The following is a 22,292-nucleotide window of genomic DNA, read 5'->3' as shown; positions in this document are numbered from 1 at the left end:
GCCTTGAGTGGAAAACTGGAATAGGTGATACAGTTTATGAAGAAGTCTGTCTTTAAAGAAAAGGACGGGGTGGGAGGAGGAAAAATAAGCATGAGGATTGCTCGTAATTGGAATTTTCTTGCCAAGAAAGTAGGGAGGCTGGTCCTGGAATTTACTGAAGGCAGAATTCAAAAGACTTTAGACAAGGAAGTCGATAATTACGAGGGCCAGGTAGCTGAGTGGCATTTAGACCTCAGCCAGATCAATTACGATCTTACTGTAAGGTCCTTTTGAGCCTGGCCACCAAATAGCTTACTCCTGTGCCCAACGGTCCAAGTGTCTGTGGCAGTGGGAAATGCTGGTCTTAATGCTAAGGTCACCAGACTACTAATCCAAAATTCCAAACTAATGCCCCGGGAATATGGATACAAATTATATAGTGGCAGCTTGTAGAATTTAAATTCTGTTGATAAATCTGAAATTCAAAGATTAATCTAATGGTAACTACAAAACCATAATCGACTGTTTTAAACAACCCATCTGTCCGTACCTGTTCTGGTCTATCAGTTACTCCAAACCCACTAATGCGGGAGACGTCGCCCTCTGAAATGGCACAGTAAACCAGTTTTATCAATTGGTTATAAATAGTTTTTTAAAAAAAGGAAATCAATGAACACCCAACAAAGGCTAAACCAACAGCAATAAAATCAGCTTACTCAGGCTATACCTCTGTTTTTAAGCAGCAACAGGTGCATTCATAAGAAAGAACCAGGAATCACAGCAACTTAGTACCTGAGGTTCATGTCTCTTTCAGGTTGTACCAGCTTGTAGAATTCATCCAACATTCCCAGTTCTTCTTCAGTAAGCACAGGAGACCCATTCCAACCTTGTTTTAAGTCAGTGCGTGTATCATCATCACCTAACTTGTCCAAAACATACTGTAGCTCAAGAACAGTTTTTAATCGCTTCTGTTCTGCTTCCTCTCGCATTAGTTGTTCCCGTCGAGCTGCTTTCTTCAGTGATTTCTGGATCTGCAAAGACAACGGCAAATTAATTTCATCAGTTTGTAAAATTCAAGCTCAAATATGCATGGTAACAAACCTACTCAGAAATAAATACTGGGGCAAAGTGATGGACAGCTTTCTTTATGCTACTGACATACATTAATTCCTTGCTGAATATGGCTGTTTCACTCCTGAAATATGCAATTTGAAGTAAAATGTCAAGCAAATCAGATTTTCTCATAGTAACCGGTGGAAAAGCCTGAGTCAAGTTCCAGAGAATGTCTTTCATGAAAAAGAATGCACTAAAACACTAACTTTTTTAATAGGTTGGTATGGAGGAAATCAAGGGCAAAACGTCACTGAACTTCTGGCATCATCTTCCAATTTTGGAAACAAGATTGATGCTGACAGATTGGAAAATTGCATGTGTTACACTTTTGTTCAAAGGAAAAGGTAAAATCAATACCTCCTGGTTGATTATTTTGACCTCAGTGCTGGCAAAGAAATATTTCAGAAACATTCACATAGGATAATTCGAAGAGTCAATTCGACAAGCTTGGATTCAAGAAAGTCTGCACTGAATTAAGGCAAAATTGTGTCTTACAACAATACTCTTGTGAAAATCTTGCCGAAATAAATGTAACCGGTTTGATGTCCAGGCCACTTCCAAAAGCCATTTGAAAAAGTGCCATTCTAAAGGTCTGTCAATAAAGCTGCAGTCCATGGAATAAAATGAACAGTCTCAACAAGGATGTGAGTTGGCATCCATGTGACACAGAACTGGGAAACATTGTGAACTCACAGGTGGTCTTCAAGAAGGCACAGATAGGTCGGCAGAATGGGCAGAGAAAGAGCAGGTGAAATTCAATGCAGAGATGTATTAAGAGATTCAATTTTTTTTCTCTTTATTCATTCACGGGACGTGGGCATCGCTGGGCAGGCAGTGTTGATTGCTCGTCTCTAATTGCCCAAAACGCAGAGAAGAGTCAATCACATTGCTGTGTGTCTGGAGTCACATGTAGGCCAGACCAGGTAAGGATTCAGTTTCCTTCCCTGAAGGACATTAGTGAACCAGATGGGTTCTTCCGACAATCGGCAATGGATTCATGGTCATCGATAGATTCTAATTCCAGATATTCAAATTCAAATTCCCCCAACAATAAGTAATTTCAAATTCCACCATCTACCATGGCAGGATTTGAACCCGTGTCCCTAGATTATCTGGGTGTCTGCATTAACAGTCCAGTGATAATACCACTAGGCCATCACCTCCCCACCTCTTTGATTAGAATACACACAATATACGAGGGTATACAGACACAGATTATTGAAAGATGTTGGGCAGATTTGGAAGGTATACAGAATCCTTCATTTTAAAAAGCAGCATCCAGTTTAAAATCAAGAAAGCTATACTGGACACATAAAACTTCTCTGGCTGAGTAATACCTTGTCCAGGAGGAAATCCACCCTCCTTCCCTGATCTGAAAATGTGACTGGCTCTTAAATGCCTCCTGTAGTAGCTCAGCAGGCTACAAATTTGTGGCAGTTCAGGATGAGCAGCAAGTGCTGACCTTGCCAGTGATGCTTACTGACCAAAGGACATACAAGTCAACAAAAAAGTGAAACAAGAAATGAGCATATCTGCAGCAAGGGTCTAAGAAAAAAATGCATCAGTGTAGTATCATTCATGACCATATATGGATAGGCAGTTAGTGACACTCAACTTCAATACATAACAGCAATTATTACCTAGTAACTGGCTCCCCACCCTAACCATCTCCTGCATACTTACATCTTGTCCTAATGAAATGAAGCTCCTCTGCAATTCACGAGCAAACTCCAAGTTATTTGCAACTTCCTGCAACTTTCCAACAGCTTCCTACAAGAAAATTAATAAGTGCTTTACTCATCTTTGACATCCATCAACAAAACTGATCATATCACACAATGTTTTCTTACAATAATTTTAGGAATCGGTTTGGTCTACATTGGTGATTCCAACAAGTAAGAAATCGTCAAACTGACATATTCCCAGCAGAATTAAGTGAGGAATAGTTGATACGCATGACGTAATTCATGCAGCTAAAATTTCAAATACCCACGTAGAACATAAAAATAATTTCAGATGGGCTTTTCTGGTAAATGGTTAAATATAAACAACACCTTTTGTCTAAAAAAAATTGACTACCTAGAGTCTTCGGATTTATCAATTAGGAAGCAGCATCTCAAAATCAAAAGAGAACTCTGCAATGTCAGTTCTGTAAACACTTAACACGCATTTTTCAAACTTGTTAAATCTTCCACAAAAGATCATTGTGGAATACATGCTGCCTTGATACAATCAGTATACGATACTTGGTAAATGCAACTCAAAATTTTCTTTATAAAGCTTACAAATTTATCAACATGGAAAATACCAGTTTTGCGGTATTCCACACTCATTCTGTCAAGAAACCAATTTTATCCATCCCCCAACAATAAAACAAAATACAACACTGTTACTGTATTTACGACATTAAAGTTCTGAGGCAGTTCTCAAGAAGTCATGCCAGACTTAAAATGCTAAATGTTTCTCCCTCTGATGCTACCAGATCTTCTACATTCTTCCAACATTCTGTTTGTCTCTACTACATTTACACTTGGGGTGGCAAAGAAAATAATCTACCCCAAGGTATGAAAATAAATTTTCTTTTGTTTCATATCTTCACATACTATTTTCCCCCCTCCTTGAGGAACAGCAGCAGTGTTGAAAGGATAAGAACACTAATTATCAACTACCAAATGCAAATAACTAGTATGTTAGTCAAAAGCATGGGACTGACTGATCAAGTGAACAACAGCAAGATTCAGTCACCCTGACTGAACCAAATAAATTATTAGAAAACAATAATATTAACAATAATAATACAACCATTTTACCCCCAGAATACACAAGTGACAAGGCAAAAGTCAGTAATGTGGCGAGATCATCTGTCTGCCTACATAAATGTGGATCCAACAATCGTGAATATAATGAAATAAAACTTGCTGCATCTGACTGACATCCCAGCCATCACATCAAACATTCATTCCTTTTACAACTGATGAAGTTTGCACATTAACAAGATCGCTGATTCCTTCAGTGTACAAACATACGATATTAGAAGCAGTACGTCACATGGCCCCTCGAACATTCACCATTTTGCAAAATGACACGATGATCTGGATAACCCACTTTCCCATCTTCCTCTGAAAATGTCACACTCTCACTCTTCAAGAGCACCTTTGCCTGAATGTTCAAAGTTTCAGCTTTAACCTTCTTTAGGATGAGGATTTAAAAGCCTCACCACTGAGTAAAAATGTTCTCACCTGTCTGAAATGGAAAAGGCTTTATCTTTCAAGTAACACCTGGTTTTATTGTTATTCCTTGCTGTGGTCACGCACTGGCAATCAAGGCCCGCACAAAAGTTAAGATTTAATGATTATGCAGAATTCCACAATCAACATGTCTTTTAGATCAAACTCAGAACATGTGGACCAAGTCTCTCCACTTAACAGCAACAATTATTTATTATAAATAAATGACTTGAACTACAAATAAACAATTACGAACCTTCACTATACAACTCTACTAGTTAAAACTAACCCCTCATTGACATCCCCCACCCCGCCAGACACTCTCAGAGCTATAGACAGGAAAAAAACAACCACTGAGATGGCCCGTTTGGCTTGTTCGGATATGGTGCTCCTTGATTCTCTACTTCTCCAGGTACTGTCACTTGTTTGGAGAAGGTACTGGGTGGTTGGTTCAAATTTATGACGTCTCGAGCTTACTGGTTAACAGTCACAGCTGTCAGCAATTGCTGACAGAAAAAATAAACTAGCTCTCTCAAGACTTACTGTAGATTTTAATCTGGAGGAGATAGACAGGTAATGCCCTTGTGGAGATCTAACAGCTTTGACCAGACATCCACACCACCAAGGTGTTTTGCGACACAAGAACTAGATAGTTGCTGGCAGGAACTAAAAACCTTCATCATTGATAACTGGTCACTCACCCCAAGACAGGCTGCTAGGTGTCTGCCGAAGCTTCGATCGTACACTGCCAGCTAACTCCGATTCATCTGTCACTTGACTTTCACTAGTACTTTAACAAATATCTGAGTAAACAGCACTGCCAATGAGTGACAGCTAACTTACTTTTCAAAAGGTCAGTGATCCTCCACTTTTCAAAACCATACAATGCTTATTTCAGTCCACAAATGGGGCAGCACGCTGGCTCAGTGGTTAGCACTGCAACCTCACAGCACAGGTCTAAAAGACAGGTAAACTGTGGAATTCTGCATAATTATTAAATCTTAAATTTCGTCAGGTAGTAACGGGGCTTGATTGCCAGTGCATGACCCAGGTTCGATTCCACCCTCAGTGAGCGTCTGTGTGGAGTTTACACATTCTCCTTGTGTCTGCTTGGGTTTCCTTCAGGGGCTCTGGTTTCCTCCCACAGTACAGGTGGTGTGCAGGCTAGGTGGATTGGCCATGCTAAATTGCCCATACTGTTCAGGGATGTGTAGATTACATGGGTTATGGGGCATGGGTCTGGATGGGTGCTGAGGGTCAGCGTGGATTTGTGGAAACAGGCCCTTCGGCCCAACATCATAGGGTTTCTATGATGATGAATCAGAAAAACAGAAAACAAAAAACCATCTTCACTCTAAAATCTCTCAAAATGGGAAACCTCCTTTCCATATACACCATCAAGAATCTGATATGTTTCAGTCAAGTCATACCTTACTCTTGTAAACTCCACAGAAGACCACCTTAGCTTTTCTAACAGTTCTTCCTACGACCTGTGCACTCCAGGTATTAGACTGATAAGCTTTCTCTGAACTGCTTTGAAAGTATCTACATCCTTCCTTAAATAAGGCGATCAATACAGCAATGCACATAATATTCTTAAGTATGGTCTGTAGAACTAACCATGATCGCTCTACTTTTGTAATCAAACCACTTGTAACAAAACAGTAACATTCTATTAGCTTTCCTAATTCCTTGCTGGGCTTATAAGCTAATGTTTACTGATTCATGCACGACACCCAAATCCTGAAATCACAGTTCCAATTGATTCTGAGATAAGGGTCCTGATTCTAAATTAAGGAAACTACAATGGTATTAGGTATAGGCCAATTATGATAAACTGCAGAATGTAACAAAAAAGGTTGACTGTGGATAGGCTATGCCAAATATTTAAAGAGTGCGTGGAGGAACTACAACAATTGTTTATTCCCACCTGGCACAGAAATAAAACGGGAAAGGTGGCCTGAAATCAGGGAGAGGATTAGATCCAAGGAAGGGAAATTGATCACAAAAGGCGAGGGGGGGAAACAGTTTAGTTTTGGCGAAAGTGGATGATGGCTTTGATTAAGGAGGGGGTAAGAAAGTATTAGGGTTAGCCTGCAGGAAACACAGGTGATAGTAAAAGTTTCTTTTGATATATGAAGAGAAAAAGTGCAGACAAATGTAGGTTCCTTACAGTCAGAAACAAGGTTAGTTATAATGGGGAACAAAGAGATACAGACAATTAAACACTAATTTGGGTTCTGTCTTGGCAAAGGAGGTCACAAAGAACGTTTCAAAAAGGGCTGAAAACCACAGTCTCAATTGAGGGATGAGTTGTAGAAAATCAGTATTAGTAAGGAAACCATGTTGGGGAAATTAATGAGATTAAAGGCTGATAAATCCCCAAGACCAATAATCAACACCACAGAATACTTCATGAACCAACCCTAGAAATAGGAGTAAGCAGTAGTGGTCATCTTTCAAGATTCTAAAAGCTGTGGAACAGCTCCAATGAATTGGAGCTTAGGAAGGTAATTTAATCTCAGGATTTGAAGTAAGAGACAGAGAGAGAGGAAAAAAACCCATAATTTTAGATTGGTTAACTTAACATCAGCAGTGGGAAAAATGATACAGTCCGTTATAAAAGATTTAGTAGCAGAGCACTTGGCAAATAGTGACAAGGTGAACAGAGATCTATGAAAAGCAAAGTCATGCTTAATGAATCTTCCAGACTTCTTGAAGGACTTAATTCATAGGATCGATACAGGGAAGCCAGTATATGTCGTTTACTTCAACTTTCAGAAGGCTTCCAATAAAAGGTTCACATAAGACACTGGCATGTAAAATTAAAGTACAAGCAATTGGCGGCAGTGTGCTAAAACAGACAGAGAATTGGTTCACAGACACGAGACAAAGGGTAGAAATATCTGGAGTTCTTATAATCTCTGAAGCCTTCCTGCTCCTTTGATGCTGCTTGGCCTGCTGAGTTCATCCAGCTTTACATCTTGTTATCTCGGATTCTCCAGCATCTGCAGTTCCTATTATCTCCGGTAGGAATAAACAGGTGTTTTTCAAGTGGCGTCAGTGAGTAGTGGGATAGCATGGGCACTAGTCTTGGACCCGAGCTATTCACAGTAAATATTTAATGATTTATGTATGGTAACTAAATGTAATATTTCCAAGTTTGTGGATGACACCATGCTGGGTGAGAGGGTAAGCTGTAAGGAGCACTGAAAAATGCTTCACACTAATTTAGACAAGTTTTGATTAAGGGCAGATGCATTGCAGATGAAGTATCATGTAGATGAATATAAAGATATCCATATTGACAAGTAAAACAGAAAGGCAGATTACAGCAACAGCAATAGGGAGGTACAGTGAGACCTGGGTGCTCCAGTTGCTAAAACTAAGCACTCAGATGCAACAGGGGGTGAAGTAGCAAATGGTACATCAGCTCTCACACCAAAATGATTTGAGCACAGGACGAGGTGTCTTGCTGCAATTATATGTGGCCAGGCAAAGACCACAGCTAGAGTACTGTGCACACTTCAGGTTTCCTTATCTCACAAAGGGTGGTCTGAAATGGGAGTGCAACAAAGGTTCAACAAGCTGATTACTGGGATAACAGAAGTGATGTATGAAGAAAGATGGCATAGTTAGGGTTATATTCACTGGACTTGACAACACTGGGGTGACGGTGAAGGTAGGACTCATTGAAACACATAAAATTCTAACAGGACGAGACAGGGTAAATGCAGAAAGGCTGTTCCCAACGATCTGAGAGTTTATAGCCAGTAGTCACAGACTAATAACAGTACGGGATAGACCATTTAGGACCGAGATCAGGAGAAATTTCTTCGTGCGAGGAGTGGTAAGCTTGTGGAAAGAAAGCAGTTGAGGAGTTTGACTTCATTCTCGGAGCTAAAGGGATCGAAGGATGTGGTGATAAAGCAGGAACACAGTCGTGAGTTGGTTGGTCACAGTGAATGACGAAACAGGCTCAAATGGCCGATTTCTGATCCTATTTTCAATGTTTCAAGCCCTCTGACTTTCAGTGCTCTGCAATCTCTCCCTGCTTTGATCATGTTTCTTTTTTATTTGTCCTGCCAAAATGAATTTCGCATTTTCCCGCATAATCGTCAATTGCCAGATCATTGCCCACAGGCTCCAGTTATCTGTTTGTAGCTTTCTGATGTCCTCTTCATAGCTTACTTTCTGATCTATCTTTGCATCAACATTAAACTTAGCAAGTGCCATTCCTGAAACCGTTCACTCATGTCATTTTTTTTATAAATCGTAGGAAGTTGAGGGCCCAGCACTTATCCTCATGGCAGTATCTTCCAAACTGGTAACATAAACAACTAAGAGCAGACACCATCACTGCAAGCTTCCCTTCCAATTCACATGCCATCTTCAATTAGAATTGCATTTCTGATCATCAATTTGTCGGAGGGGTCCATTACTTCAAGCACAATTGTATGAGTATTTGATTGACACGTACACAATGATCTATCCAATAAAAGGCCTCTATCTCAGGCAAGAGAACGTGCAGTTCTCATGACTGATCTTTTTCTTTTAAAATGTTAAAAATCCAGAAATCACTTACCAACTGGTCTTGGTTAAGGACTTCACCTCTGTCAAGCCTTTCTTGGTAGTCATCCAACTTACCCTTTAATAAAAGAAATTTCAGATTAAAAATTGTTTAAAATAACAGGTAGCAAATGCACAGAATTTTCAAACTCCAAAATCTAATGACAAGACAATACAAGACTCAAAATCATCCCCTCAGCGCTTACTGTCCCTTTCCATATTACCACCCATGTTTCATGGTTTCAAAGATGCATCGTACAGATTCCGCATAACTTGCCTATAATTATCTTTTCCATTGGGTTTTATGCTCAAACTTGACCATGGCAAAATACAACTACATTAATACTATCCACAAACACATGTATCAAAACCAAAGAATGAAAAAGACAAAAATGGAAACTACTCCATAAGTGACACCATCTACTCTGTATAATTGTAATGTTTTCATTCATTTGCTGCAAAAACTTTTAATAGTTAACACGTTACTTTTTTCAAACTTAACCAAATGCTCTGTATTGTCTGTGTATCTGAAACGATGCAAATGTTTTGGGATTAACAATTACCACAAATAGATCAGTTTTTATCACATTATGCCCTATTTCAATTAAACTAATTACCCACGGAGTCTTGGAATCTTTACATTGCACATTTCATACAGAGTGAGGAAGAAAAGCCTAAAAACAAATCTCAAATGAACTACAAAACATGCGGAACAAGATAACGTGAAAGAAACATAACTGTCCTTTGACTGATGAGACATACCCCATTTAGTACATTTAAGCAGATTCTACATTTCTTCCTCACATATGGGTTAGAGTTAAAAACTTGTGATCAAATCTTTATACCAAGTCCACACTTTTAAAAGTACATACTTCAAATTAAAATGAAACTGCCTAACTCCATTACATTATGCTGGTAATTCTCATCCTGGTGAGAGCATTATAACACCACCCCCCCAACACACACACACACACACACACACACAGAGAGAGAGAGAGAGAGAGAGAGAGAGAGAGAGACAGAGAGAGACAGAGAGAGAGAGAGTGGAATGCAGCCTGGACACGCAATGAAACTCAACTGTACACCACCGTATTTATTTAGTGAAAGCAAACATGTGATAACAGCAGCTTCTTTAGAAGCACTGAGGCCATGTAGTTCATTTGAGATTTGTTTTTAGGCTTTTCTTCCTCACTCTGTATGAAATGTGCAATGTAAAGATTCCAAGACTCCGTGGGTAATTAGTTTAATTGAAATAGGGCATAACGTGATAAAAACTGATCTATTTGTGGTAGCTTCACTGCACTCCCAGAAGCAAAAGCTGCTACAAAAATAAAATATTTCCACAAATCGCACGTGCCTCAGGTCTGCAATCAAAATAACAAAATCACACTAGCATTTAGCACTTTATGGTAATAATTCTTCCAAGTGCTCCCCTAACTTTCTAATAATGCAAATTTTGTACTCAGCACAAAATATTGTACTAGTCTTCACAGAATGACGGTAATCTCCCAGAATTAGTGACCAAAACATAGCAAGAATAAAGAACTGAAGAAAACTAACGTAAGGCGGATGGTTGGGTTGGAGAAATTTATGAGATTGAAGGGTGATCAGTCCCCAACATTCAAAGTGTTGGAGAAAATGACTACTGAAATACAGGAAGCATAGATGGTCACCTTTCAAAATTCTATAATTCTGGAGCACCCCTGCATATTAGCAAGTTGCAAATGTTACATCTCTATTTAAGATGTGAAGGAGAATGAAAGCAGGGAATTTAGACGTGGGATGGGGTGGTGTTGCTAGGATCTGCAATTAGGAACCTAACAAGTGGGCGCTGTAATTGATGGGGCATAGTCAGCATGGGCTTGTGAACAAGAAATCATTTTCCATGAACCTGTTCAAAGTTCTAAGAGGATATCTCTGGGGATTTTGGTGGGCATAGTATTCTTGAATTTTCACGGTTTTGGATGAAGTCCCCAAAAAGAAGCTGGCAAGTGAAAATTAAAGCTCATGAACTGGACAGAAGGTCAGTCATTAACCATGTGAAAGAAGAGAGTGACAGATTTCTCAAAGCCAATAACAGATAATGGGCTAGTGTGAGGTGCTTTGAAAATGCTTTAAAGCAAATGCCCACCCACGATTACAGTGAATGGCAGACTAGGCTCGATGGGCTGAATTGCCTACTGCTGCTTGTGTTCTGAATATATTAAGTTGACATAGACATCTCATGGATACAGGCAGCTAAATTAAAACTAACTGATATCCTGCTCAAAGTTAGCGAACAATTGCTGACAAGAATCAAGACTGGATTGGACAGCAAGTTGCAGCATAATTGTTCAGCAACCTCAGACAGCAAACCTGCATGAGACAGGCACTGGTGGCTGAAGATACAAACCTGCAGCAGAGAACAACTTCAACCCTTTTCTCTACCTGTCAGAGCCAAAACGTGACAGAAGGAAACGGCCTGTGGCCTGTGACCTGTCGGTATTTCTTCCACAGCTTGCTGGATTGACGAAGTGGCTTAAATCGGGAGACATTATTACAGTTGAAGAATACAGTTATGAAATTCACTTAAAATATTTAGCACCACAATTACTAAAACAAGATAGAAATGGCTGGACGAGCATTATGTCGCTGTTAAAGTATTTGGCTCGAGGTCATGGTTTGGAGTCTGTGATTATAAGTGAGGCAGCCAATATGATGATTCAATCCTCACAAGGATTTTGCTCCCAGTGCAGTCGAGGGCACACTGCTGGATGGCTACTAGAGCTTAAAACTCAAGTCACCTGCTGCTACAGTAGAGTCCTAGACAGACAGGCTTCCTGTTTCTAAACAAAAAAGGCAGATTGTTTCTTTTAGTTTTCTTTCAATTGGATGGGAAAACGAAGGGTGCTTTGAGTAAAGTTCAGTTGCAGACAAATCAAGTCATATCTTGAGCACAATACTTTACCAGTTGGACCATAACATTACAGATAGGGCTGCAATGTGACTAGGACTGGAAACTCAACATATAACAAAAAACCATAAAGACGTGGGTAACTTTGTGAAGGAAGCCAAATTTCAGTAGAACACTGAGTAGGAAGAGATGCAACTTTGTGTTTCCTCTTGTGGGAGAGTGGAGCAGCAGAGGGCATAATCTCCTACTAAGGAGTCATCCAGTTAAGGCAGAGGAGATGAGGAAGACATTTTTATCCTCTCTATCAGGGTGGTGAGCCTGCTGTAAAGAATTCCATAGAGGGGTGTCTCGACTGGAATATTAAGTATATGTAAGGCTGCAACAGATTTCCACATCACTCGGGATAAATCAGCAAAGTCGAGTCAAGGAGTATCAATTCTGCTACCATCTCACTGAATGGCAAAGCAAACTCAATAGGCCAAATAGCCGAGTTCTGTTCTTATATTTTGTGGGCAATTCTATGGTTATGACGTGGAATCAGTTTGGGTGAAAACAATGGTAAGCAACACAAGAAAGTCACAGTAGAAGCAGTCTTCCTGGCCCCAAGAAGTGGCTCACAGTAAAACAGCAATTAGTAAATAATGGAAGCAAGCAAAAAAGGAAAATTGTCATGGTGATTTTAATCTGCATGATAACAGGACAAATCAGACGTCAAGGATAACAGTGAAGATGAAGTTGTAGACTGCTTCAAGGATTGTTTCTTTGAGCATTAAGTTGCAGAACCTATCCAAGAAAAAGCTACTTTTAGACATGGCAATGTGTAATATGTAAAGTGTAAGGGGGTAGGATTAATAGTAGGTCTTATAGTTAAGGATCCTAGCAAAGCAGCAATCATAACATGGCAAAATTTAAAATTCTGTTCAAGAGAGGGCAACTCAGCTCTCAAACAGGTATCTATCAGTGAAATGAATTAAGGAGGTTTGAAGACTGCCTGAAGTGGCTGGCACAAATAGATCAAGGCAAAGATCAGTACATGTGCAGTTGTAGACATCTGACCAGACACTTCAAAACATTCCGCCAAAAAGTCTCCAATGAGAAGGATGAGCCAGCAGTGGTTGGCGAAAGGTGATCATGAAGGCCAGCCAATCAAAAAGGCAGCATACAAAGTGGCAAAAGCCAGTGGTAGGCCAGACGATTGGGAATTTTTTTATCTGTCTTCTGCAGAGAGAAATAATGTAAAGCAGGAATGCTGGTGTAAGTCTTAAATTCTCTTCCCCCGAGAGTCGTGGAGGCTATTTCATATGTCAAAGAACAGACAGATTTTAAAAATATCAGGGGATTGAGGGCTGTGATGAATTGACACAGAAGAAGAGTTAAAGCCTGAAGAGAACAGCCATGCTACAGCAAGCTCAATGGATTGAATGACCTACTCCTGCACCCAGTTTTGATCTTTTGTCGGCACAAGAGGTAACTCTCACCATTTAGAATGAACGCAAAAATTTACAGAATTTGATCCTCAATGCTTAAGAAAATAAGCATTAAGCTACAATAACAGTAAAATTTGTTTCTAATGAAGATCACCAATATGTTTTAATTATGGATAGTATTCTCAGAACATAGCTCACATGTAACAATGGGACTTGCCCAACAACTTCAGCTCAAATCCAATGAAGCTGCGAATCAAAATTATGGGAAAAGCCAGAGTCAAAGCTAGGTTGAAGGAGATCTGGCACTGTGACATCCTCAGCACAGATTTGAATAAGCTAGGAAAAGATAATAATCATTTTCCAAGCAAGTGAAAAATAAAACTGCCAAGTTGATCCATTGGAAACCAAACATGTCCTGCATCTTATTAGTCAAGTTCTGGGACTACACAATATGCAAAAAAAAACTCATACTCTTGATCCTTCCAAGTTCCAAAGCAGTACATCTAGTGCTGAAGAATCAAAGTGCGATCATTAAATCAGCACTCTCAATTTGGAAGTCGCCTCTTTTTGTAAAATGCAAGAGAAAACAAAGACAAGTCACAGAATTTTTACAGAAGTATCTTTTTATACATGTCCATGAAATTACTAGCAGTCTTCATCCAAGAAGTCCTGACAGATGAAACAGACAAGGGATAAAACTTGAAACAAGAAGTGCCACTACCTTCTGCTACGGGAAAATGACTTGCAATTGTATACCAGAAAAGGGTTTGGAATATAAAAAATATAGCAATTCCACAGAACATTTGCAAAGCCCCACACAGTAATCTGAGCACAGCCGGTCTCCTGATTTAAGGAAATCTGTTCTAACAATCCATCTGACTCATTAATAGCCCTTAGGAAAGCAATCTGCCTGTTTTAAACGGGAGACAGTAAAGACGGCAGATGCTGGAAGCTAGAGTCAATAAATGTGGAGCCGGAAAAGCAGAGCAGACCTGACAAAGGATTTCGGCCCTAAACATTCACTTTGCTGCTCCTTGGATGCAGTCCGACCTGCTGTGCTTTTCCAGCTCCAAATTTATTGACTCTGCCTTCGTTACCTATTTGGTCTGCACGTGGCTTCTGACCCTAAGCAATGTGATTGACTCTTAACTGTCCTCAAAAGACCTTTCAAGACATTCATTTCAAGGCCAATTAGGGATGAGGCACAATTGTCCAAACTGTCCACAATGAGGCACAATTGTTGACTTCGCTGGCAATGACTGCATTCCATGAGAAAAGTAATGAAGTATACAAAAAAGTCGAATTAGTATTTCAACTCATGTAATCTAGAAGGATTTAACAGAAAAAAGCTTGACAGAAACCCAAGTGTTCAGTGCCTTGTCCAACACAGATGATTCACAATTGACTTACTATACATTGGTTAATCCTGGTTTTAATTTATTGCATTCACTTTTCTTTTAATATGGCTGGTCAGCAGTCAGGAGCAAAGTGCACAGTTCAGTGACTCCTAAGTCCAGTATTCATTGAATATTGTTTGAACAATTTATTAAGTCTTGCCTCAATTTTGATTCACTCAGCTAGCAATGAAACAAGCATAAACATGAGCCAAAATTTGTCAAATAAATAACTAGACTAATTGTGTTCAATGTTACTCACAGTAATACTAACTTAGGTGAGCAACAGATGCACGCTTAAATACACATACCCAAAGGCCGCTTTCTGAGTTGCACTACTCCACTGCTGCCACCCCAAAGTCAGCAATATGATTTCCATCTCAATACTGATATGCATTGAATGTCATGGTGATTCTACCTTTGTTCAAGCAAATCCAAAGTGAACCTCCTACAGACATGGACAGGTAATTCTTTAAGTACACTTTTAATGTGATTAATAACACAACTGCTCAGGTACTGAAAATGAGTTACAAGTGTGGAACCTCATTCCTTCAGAAATTGTTGTCTGATCTCATGCTTGTTCACTGACAGTGGCAGTCTGAGAGATTTTGGGCTGCACGGCAGTTTTGCAAACTGTCCCATCAGTGAGTGACACGTAAACAGTGCTATCAACATGCTGACTGGATCACTTTTGACCAGTAACCAATATCAGTTTCTTTGAAGCTTTTCCAGTTCAACCACGAGATTAATTGACCCAAACCAGATTATTTTGCAATATTTAAATCAATGCTAACCGAAGACAGAGATCTTTCTCCTACTGCTGACTTACCAGGATACGCCAAGAGTATTTGTTGAAAAGAAACAAAACAACATATCCATTAAAATACTGTTGGTAGCATTGTTTCCACTGTTTTACTTTCATTCCTCATTATCTGCTACCTCACAGCCTGAAGATCCACGTGTTCAGGCAGTCAGCACCAGGCCTAACCCTTTTCTTCTCAGTGGCCCGCATGGTACATACAAGAGTTGGAGTGGAGTGGTACCCGTATCTTTTGTAAGCTGCAGCATGTCCATACCCCCATCCCCCATGGATAAGGAGGATTTGGTGAGGTGAGCACACCTGTATTTATAAAACTTGTAAAGCAACAGAATTTCAGACACCTACAGAAGACGTGTAATATACTGTTACAAGTTACTAAAGTAAACACAAGTACACTAAAGCAAACAGTTCAAAAAAAGATGTGAGGACTGAAACAAATCATTTACAAAAGTGCTGACACTGACATTAATCTTATCGTATTTCCGTCAATATACTTTTCAATTCACTTCAATTTGCTGTGCTTCCAAAATAGTTGCAGCAAACCTGGAACTGCTGATTTTAGACAGCTCACAATCATCGGCATTAATGGACTCAACGTTCCTTCTGCAGCACCAATGAGCTTCAAACTCATGACTTGTGTGAATTGGTAAATTTCAACAAACATCACGACTAACCCTCCAACCCCATTCTGACCATATCATGCAACAAATTCAAAGAGGAGCGAACAAAAGATAATCAGGTTCAGACACTGCCATATTGGAGTTGGAGTTGAAATAGTCGCTACTGCTCTCTCCACAGGCACTACCAGGCCTGCTGAATTCCTGAATTTATTTCAGATAATTCATTCTTTGGACATGCAATTTTAAAAGGGTAAACAGATAAAAGTAGCAGATAAAATAGGGTAGCTGCACTTTTAATGTTGCCCGAAGTGCTTTCTGATGGTCCTAGATAGCCAGCATACTCTGTACATTAAGTACTGTCATTGTGACCAATTTTGGTGATGACGGAACGTCACCTGCATGCAGTCGCATAATTTAAACGTGGATGGTATAAATAACAGGCCTTAATTCATTACGTACTTCAGAGTGCTTAATCTTTCCAGACAAACCGAAAATATATGATTATGAAACATACTGGTGCTTCACCATATAGCTTTGCTGCATGACTGTGGGCAGAGTTGGGGGCAGTTGAGTTTAGGGTAAATGAGAAAATTAAAACATGACAAAGAGAAGCCAAACAAAATAATCCATCTTTTCTCTTCTTGGATGGAATATTAATGTCACCAGCAAGACCAGCACTTGTTATCCGTGAACTAAGTGGCTCATTTGTGGTTTTGTAGGGCTGTTTTTGGGCTGGAGTAACTTACAATCTGCCATCTTTACTTTCATATTTCAAGGTTATTAATGAACCAGTATTGTTTTAAAAACAATACATGATAGTTTCATGATCACCACTAAAAATGTAATTATACTGGCAGGTCAAAAATTACAAAAACATCAAACAAGTGCTTTAAATACTATTTAAAAATCTTGAATTGATGATCCACCAGCTACCATGGTGATATTTGAATTCATATGTCCTGGCCATTAGATTCTTAGCCCACTGACATGACAACAATGCCGTTTCTCCTCAAATGTACAAGACTTCCAACTCACCGTGATTGTTTGTTCTGTACATGTCCAATTCTTCCCACAGAAATTCAAAGGCTCCACTCCAACTGCAAAGTGACTCGTGGAGAAAATATTTTCTCCGACTGACATATTTTAACTCATTAACTAACTGTCCTATCAAAATCAGAACTACATTTGTCAAATGGTACCTTAAAAACAAAAGTTTGTACTGAGAGGCAATTTCAAGGAAGAAGTCCCTCAGAACTCTAGTTATGATTTCCAATTTACTATGTTAACATGTAATGTAATAGACATATGGTTCTACACTATGCTAAGATCACTGATCCAAGTAAAACCGCAAGTTATGTATCAATTTTTCAAGTGGTCTGAGCTAGTGAGGTGAAATAAAGAAAGATTGAGCCAGGATTTAGACCTCCTGTGTGGCAGTACTCACTATAAGGTAAATTGTGTGCAAAAAATGAGAACTAATTGTGCTAGACTCAGATAGTCACCAATAATGAGCACGCTCACATAGCAACGGCCACTTCACTAAGTTTAGACAAGAACATATATTAAACCATTGTAGCTAGTATCTAAGTGTGTTTAGGGAGAAGACTGGAAAAACACTTGATAAATTTCACACTTGCCTCAAGTTTTAGCAATTTTTGACCTGCCAACATAACATCTTTCCCAATGAACTATCTTGAAGTCAGCTCTAAAATATAACTACTAACCAAAAAGACACAATACATGGAGGATATTCCAGCACTCAGCTATGCAGATATTAATCCAAACTAAAACACAAAATAACTCTTCCTCATATTCGCAAACATGGGCCAAAACAAGAAGCGAGCATTTGCCATTTGATGAAAACAGGATGATCCTCGAAATTTGGAAGCTTCAGTTCAAACTGAAGCACATGGCTCAGCAGGATCAAAAATACTGGATCAGAAATAAACATCTTTTGGATACACATCTCAAGTTGTTCAGTCAATTTCTTCACAACAAAGATAGGTAGAGCCTTCATAGAGAAAGCCAAGTTGAACAATTAAGTGAAATTTTGACTTTCTGCCATACGAAGCAAGTTTAAATGGTGGGGATTTGAATAGCAGGAGGTTCATTGATTCAGGTTATCCCATCTGAGAAGTCTCAGGTACAACACTTTTTCCATAAAGTGCCTTAGGAACTCACCTTTGAGGATCATTTACTGATTCACCATCTGGCCACGATCATCTCCATTACATTAAATGGAGCTAAGTTGGTACACTGAGCTGAAACCTATCAGGCTCATTGGCCATACTTTCTATCCGATGAAATAAGTAAAGGCACTCGCCATCGAACAGAAGTTCTGAACACTGGCTACTGTGCCTGCAATAAAGCGTGACTTTACTCTCCGGAAGGAAAAGCAGACTTTATTTAATGGTCATGATTTCATAATCATGCTGTGGCTGTGAGCTTGTGAAACTGAGGAAGCTGCCTTCAATCCCCTTCTCCAAACAAAAAACTTGAATTCTTTCCAACTGAAGCATGCACTCATATCTTTTATTGCTAATATACATATTAGAGATTTATCATATTCTTTGATAACAATTTAAAGTATTAAAGTAGCTCTTGCCCACAAGTGATTTAAACTTGCTGTGATCCTTATACCCATATCTGGTTATTTAAGACAATACATTTTTGTTGAAACGTATCCACACACGTGGCTGTGTTACTGAGAACTCAACTTCATTTTAAAACTTGGAACAGCTGGCACCTCAAGGTTATTCCACCATTCTTGACTGACCACAAGGCCATTTTTTTGTTATTTATTCACACGTGGGTTGTGGACAGTGATAGTTGCAAACCCATCCTCAGCTGCCCTGCTTAAGGTGGTGGTAAAGCTATCCTAAACTACTGAAATCTATTTGGTGCACGAACACCCACAATGCCATTAAGCAAGGGAGCTCCAGGATTTTAACCCAGCGCCACTGAAAGAATGGTGACATAAATCCAAGTTAGTATATGAGTGATTTGGAGGGGAATTTGCAGGAGGTGGCACTCTCATTTACTGGCTGCCCCATTGTCCTTCTATATGTTAATGTTTGGAAGGTGCTGTCTTAAAAGACTTCAGTGTTCACATTTTGTAGATAATACACACTAATTGATGGAGGAGGCGGCTAAGAATGTCTGTGACTGTCATGCCAATCAAATGGGCTGCTTTGTGCTGGATGTTGTCAAACTTCTTGGGTGTCATTGGAACTGCACTCATCCAAGCAAGAACGAGAGTATTTCAACATATTCCTAACTTGTGCCTTATCAGTGTTGGCAAAGATAAGTCAGAAGGTAAGCGACGAACTGCAGGATTTCTGGCCTCTGACCTGCTCCTCTAGCCACAATGTTTATGTGGCTACATCAGTTCAGTTCATGGTCAATGGCAAACTTCAGAATGTTGGTAGTGGGGGAACTCAGTGTTGGGAATGCCATTCAATGTCAAGGGTCAACTGGTTAGCTTCTCCCTCGGTGGAGATGGCCATTGGCTGACATTTTTGAGGTGCACATGTTTACCTGTCTTCAATCTAAACATTCTTGGTGAGTAAGTGCATAAAAATTATCACTTTTATTTACTTAGGTCAACCTAACCTCAACAGATTTTGGTACTAAAGTTATAAATCTCCATTCGCTATTATACAAAATGATCCTGGATTGGAATAGCAGTTAATCACTTGCCTTGTTCCAGGCCGTTTTAAAAAACAAAAATCATTCAAAATTGCCCATTCAAAATTGGAAAAAGTTCAGCCTTTCATCATATTTTTAGCGCAGAAAATCTACAAACTGTTATAAACTTTAACAAAGCACAACCTGAAAAAAAATCGATCCGTTGTTGACTTCACATTTAAGTTCAGATAGTTTAGTTAATCTGAAAACGTTAAAAACAAACTTTACATCGGGGACTGCTGCTAAAATATTCGGCCTCTTTCTTGTCAAATATTTACACAGACCAAACGAACTAAACTGGTGAGGAGGGCGGAGGGAAGGCTGTTATATATCTTCCAGATAACCGACCGGGAGATGGAAATAGGGAAATTGTCGCTCCATGGGTTGAGGCTCTTGGATTCGTTTTCTTTTTGTGTGAAGGCCGAAGCCTTCTGTGTTGCAGCAGGGCCTCTGTTGACTCCTACCTTCTTCTTCTCCATGTTCCGCACTTTCTTGTCGATGACATTGAGGACCTGTCTGAGTGCTTCATTCTGCGGCTGTGTCGCCTGTCCCTGGCCATGGCCGGCCTGGGCACTCATCGCTGCAGTAGCAGCCGCAGCCGCCGCGGCGGCGGCCTCGGCTCCGGCGGCAGAAGACGATCGCGATTCGGCCGCTTTTGTGGCGGTGGCTGCGGGCATTTTCTCTTCTTCTCCTGGGGAGCGGCTGAGCTTCGTTTAAAGATGTGGTTGGGTGAGGGAAGGGGGTGGGGAGCCCAGCGACAAGAAGCGAGATACAGAGCCGGGGGAGGGAGGAATTAAAGTTGAGAGTTTGATTGAAAAAGGAAAAGGCGAAGAGACGCGGCCGCTTCTCTGTCCGCGCGACACCAGCAGCACCGCCGAGACGAAGGGCCGAGGCGCGCCGCGAGAGCGTGCTTTGCGCGCCCGACGCAGGACCCCGGCGGCTGGCCGCGCCGCGCCTACCCAGCCGCAGCACTCATCTTCCGTAACACGCACTTGATGAGACTTAGGCCATGTGTCTGCTTGAAATTGACTATTAATTTCCGGTGACTGATGAGATTCCATAAAGTCTTTCCAATGTTATTGCGGAGATTGTAAAAAAAAAGACGGGTAGCAGCAGGAAACCTGCAGCTCAGAGTCTCTTTCCTCGCCCTCCACCGCCCAACACCGACTGGGCCCCCAAAACAATATCGAACACTTGACTGAATGTCCAAAAATGATTACGAGCAGAATAAAACATCAAAAGGGGGGAAAATTATTTATTTATAAAGGACTGGAAAGTTTTTCGGGGGGGGGGGGGGGGCGTAGGAGAAACGGAAAAGAGGAAGGGAAATGCCAACGACCAAGTAAATACATTGTTTATTCAAAAAGTTGCAGCATCTCAAGAAAGATACATTTAAGTAAAAATGCTTTGGATTAACATCAGTGAAAATTGTACATTAGTTATGTACCCATTTTGCTTTGGGCAATTCTAGTCAATCAAATTCCAAGGAGTGCCAATCATTACTCTCCCTCCTAAATAGGAGATCTTAAGACGCCAACCAGGCCCAAAAACCAGTTACTTATGCTTTAGTTTTCTATAGAATCTGCTGCTTGACCAAGTTGATAATCTCAAATTCTGTTTCAAGGCTTCACACATTTTTAAAGCCAAACACACTCCAAATTACAGTGTAAAATTGTCTGTACTTCAGAATGGACTACCAGAAAAAAGGTACAAGTAGCCACAATATGAGCAGGCCATAAGGCTGCTCTCTCATTAGAGATACAACTGGTAGTAAGTTTAACCTGGGAATCATCATGACTCAAGTGAGGGGCGAGGTCATGAAGGCTGAACACTGAGACTATGAATACAATTAACACAAAGATCCTATTTTGCCCTAAATGAATTTAAAGGGTCTTGGTTGTAGCCTATCTTTTCAGGTTTCTTCCCCTGCCCAAGGCGACCCCCGACAGACCTGTTGAGGGTTCCGAAGGAGATGACAGCAATTCGGATAGTTATCCGTCGACCATTTGGCAAAGGCAAAAGATCCCGTTGACCACCAATAAAGATCAGCAGTAAAAGTTCAAGCTAATACTCTGCAGTCATGAGGTAAAGCCAGGTGTCATCTGGAGTCTGAAGTCAAACAGGAGGTTAAGTGCCAGCACGGACTGGGTAGGAAGACCATTGTCCTGAACTATATTCTCCATTTTACAATTTAATTTGCAGTGCTGGGTTTTGTTTTTTAATCTCAATTCTACCAAAGAAGTTTAACTGCAAAAGCAGCGATCTGATGAGGAGGTCGAACAACTAGTTAAGAGGAAGAAGAATGCTTCTGTAAGGTTTCAGAAACAAGGAACAGAAAAGGCTCGAGGGATACAAGTTATCAAAGAAGCAGCTGAAGGGCTTAAGAGAGCTATAAGGGGGCATGAGAAAACCTTGACAGATAGGGTCAAGGAAAACGCCACAACTTGTTACACATACGTGAGGAATAAGAGAATGACCAAATGATAGGGCACATCAAAGATTGTAAAGGGAATTTGTGCTCAGAGCCTAAAGAGATGGGAAAGGTCCTTAATAAATACTTACC

General features: G+C 40.2%; 1 protein-coding gene across 4 annotated transcripts in view; it reads right to left on the bottom strand.

The window, feature by feature from the left end:
* Positions 1 to 22,292, bottom strand: part of caprin1b (cell cycle associated protein 1b) — a 129,387-nt gene that overhangs the window by 83,090 nt on the left and 24,005 nt on the right. For 2 of the 4 annotated variants that reach the window (XM_048545233.2, XM_048545234.2), the window contains exons 1-4: positions 20,194 to 20,630; positions 8,905 to 8,967; positions 2,776 to 2,862; positions 772 to 1,010 (exon numbers count right to left, since the gene is read on the bottom strand). In XM_048545233.2, the coding sequence (XP_048401190.1) occupies positions 772 to 1,010; positions 2,776 to 2,862; positions 8,905 to 8,967; positions 20,194 to 20,406 (602 nt within the window). In that variant the 5' untranslated portion in view covers positions 20,407 to 20,630. Of the gene's footprint in view, positions 1 to 771; positions 1,011 to 2,775; positions 2,863 to 8,904; positions 8,968 to 20,193; positions 20,631 to 22,292 lie in introns of those variants that run through there. The other 2 variants (XM_059652135.1, XM_048545232.2) reach the window with 2 other exon arrangements.

The sequence above is a fragment of the Stegostoma tigrinum genome, chromosome 17, assembly GCF_030684315.1.
Source record: "Stegostoma tigrinum isolate sSteTig4 chromosome 17, sSteTig4.hap1, whole genome shotgun sequence".
NCBI lineage: Eukaryota > Metazoa > Chordata > Chondrichthyes > Orectolobiformes > Stegostomatidae > Stegostoma > Stegostoma tigrinum.
This window is presented reverse-complemented; position numbering and strand designations above follow the sequence as displayed.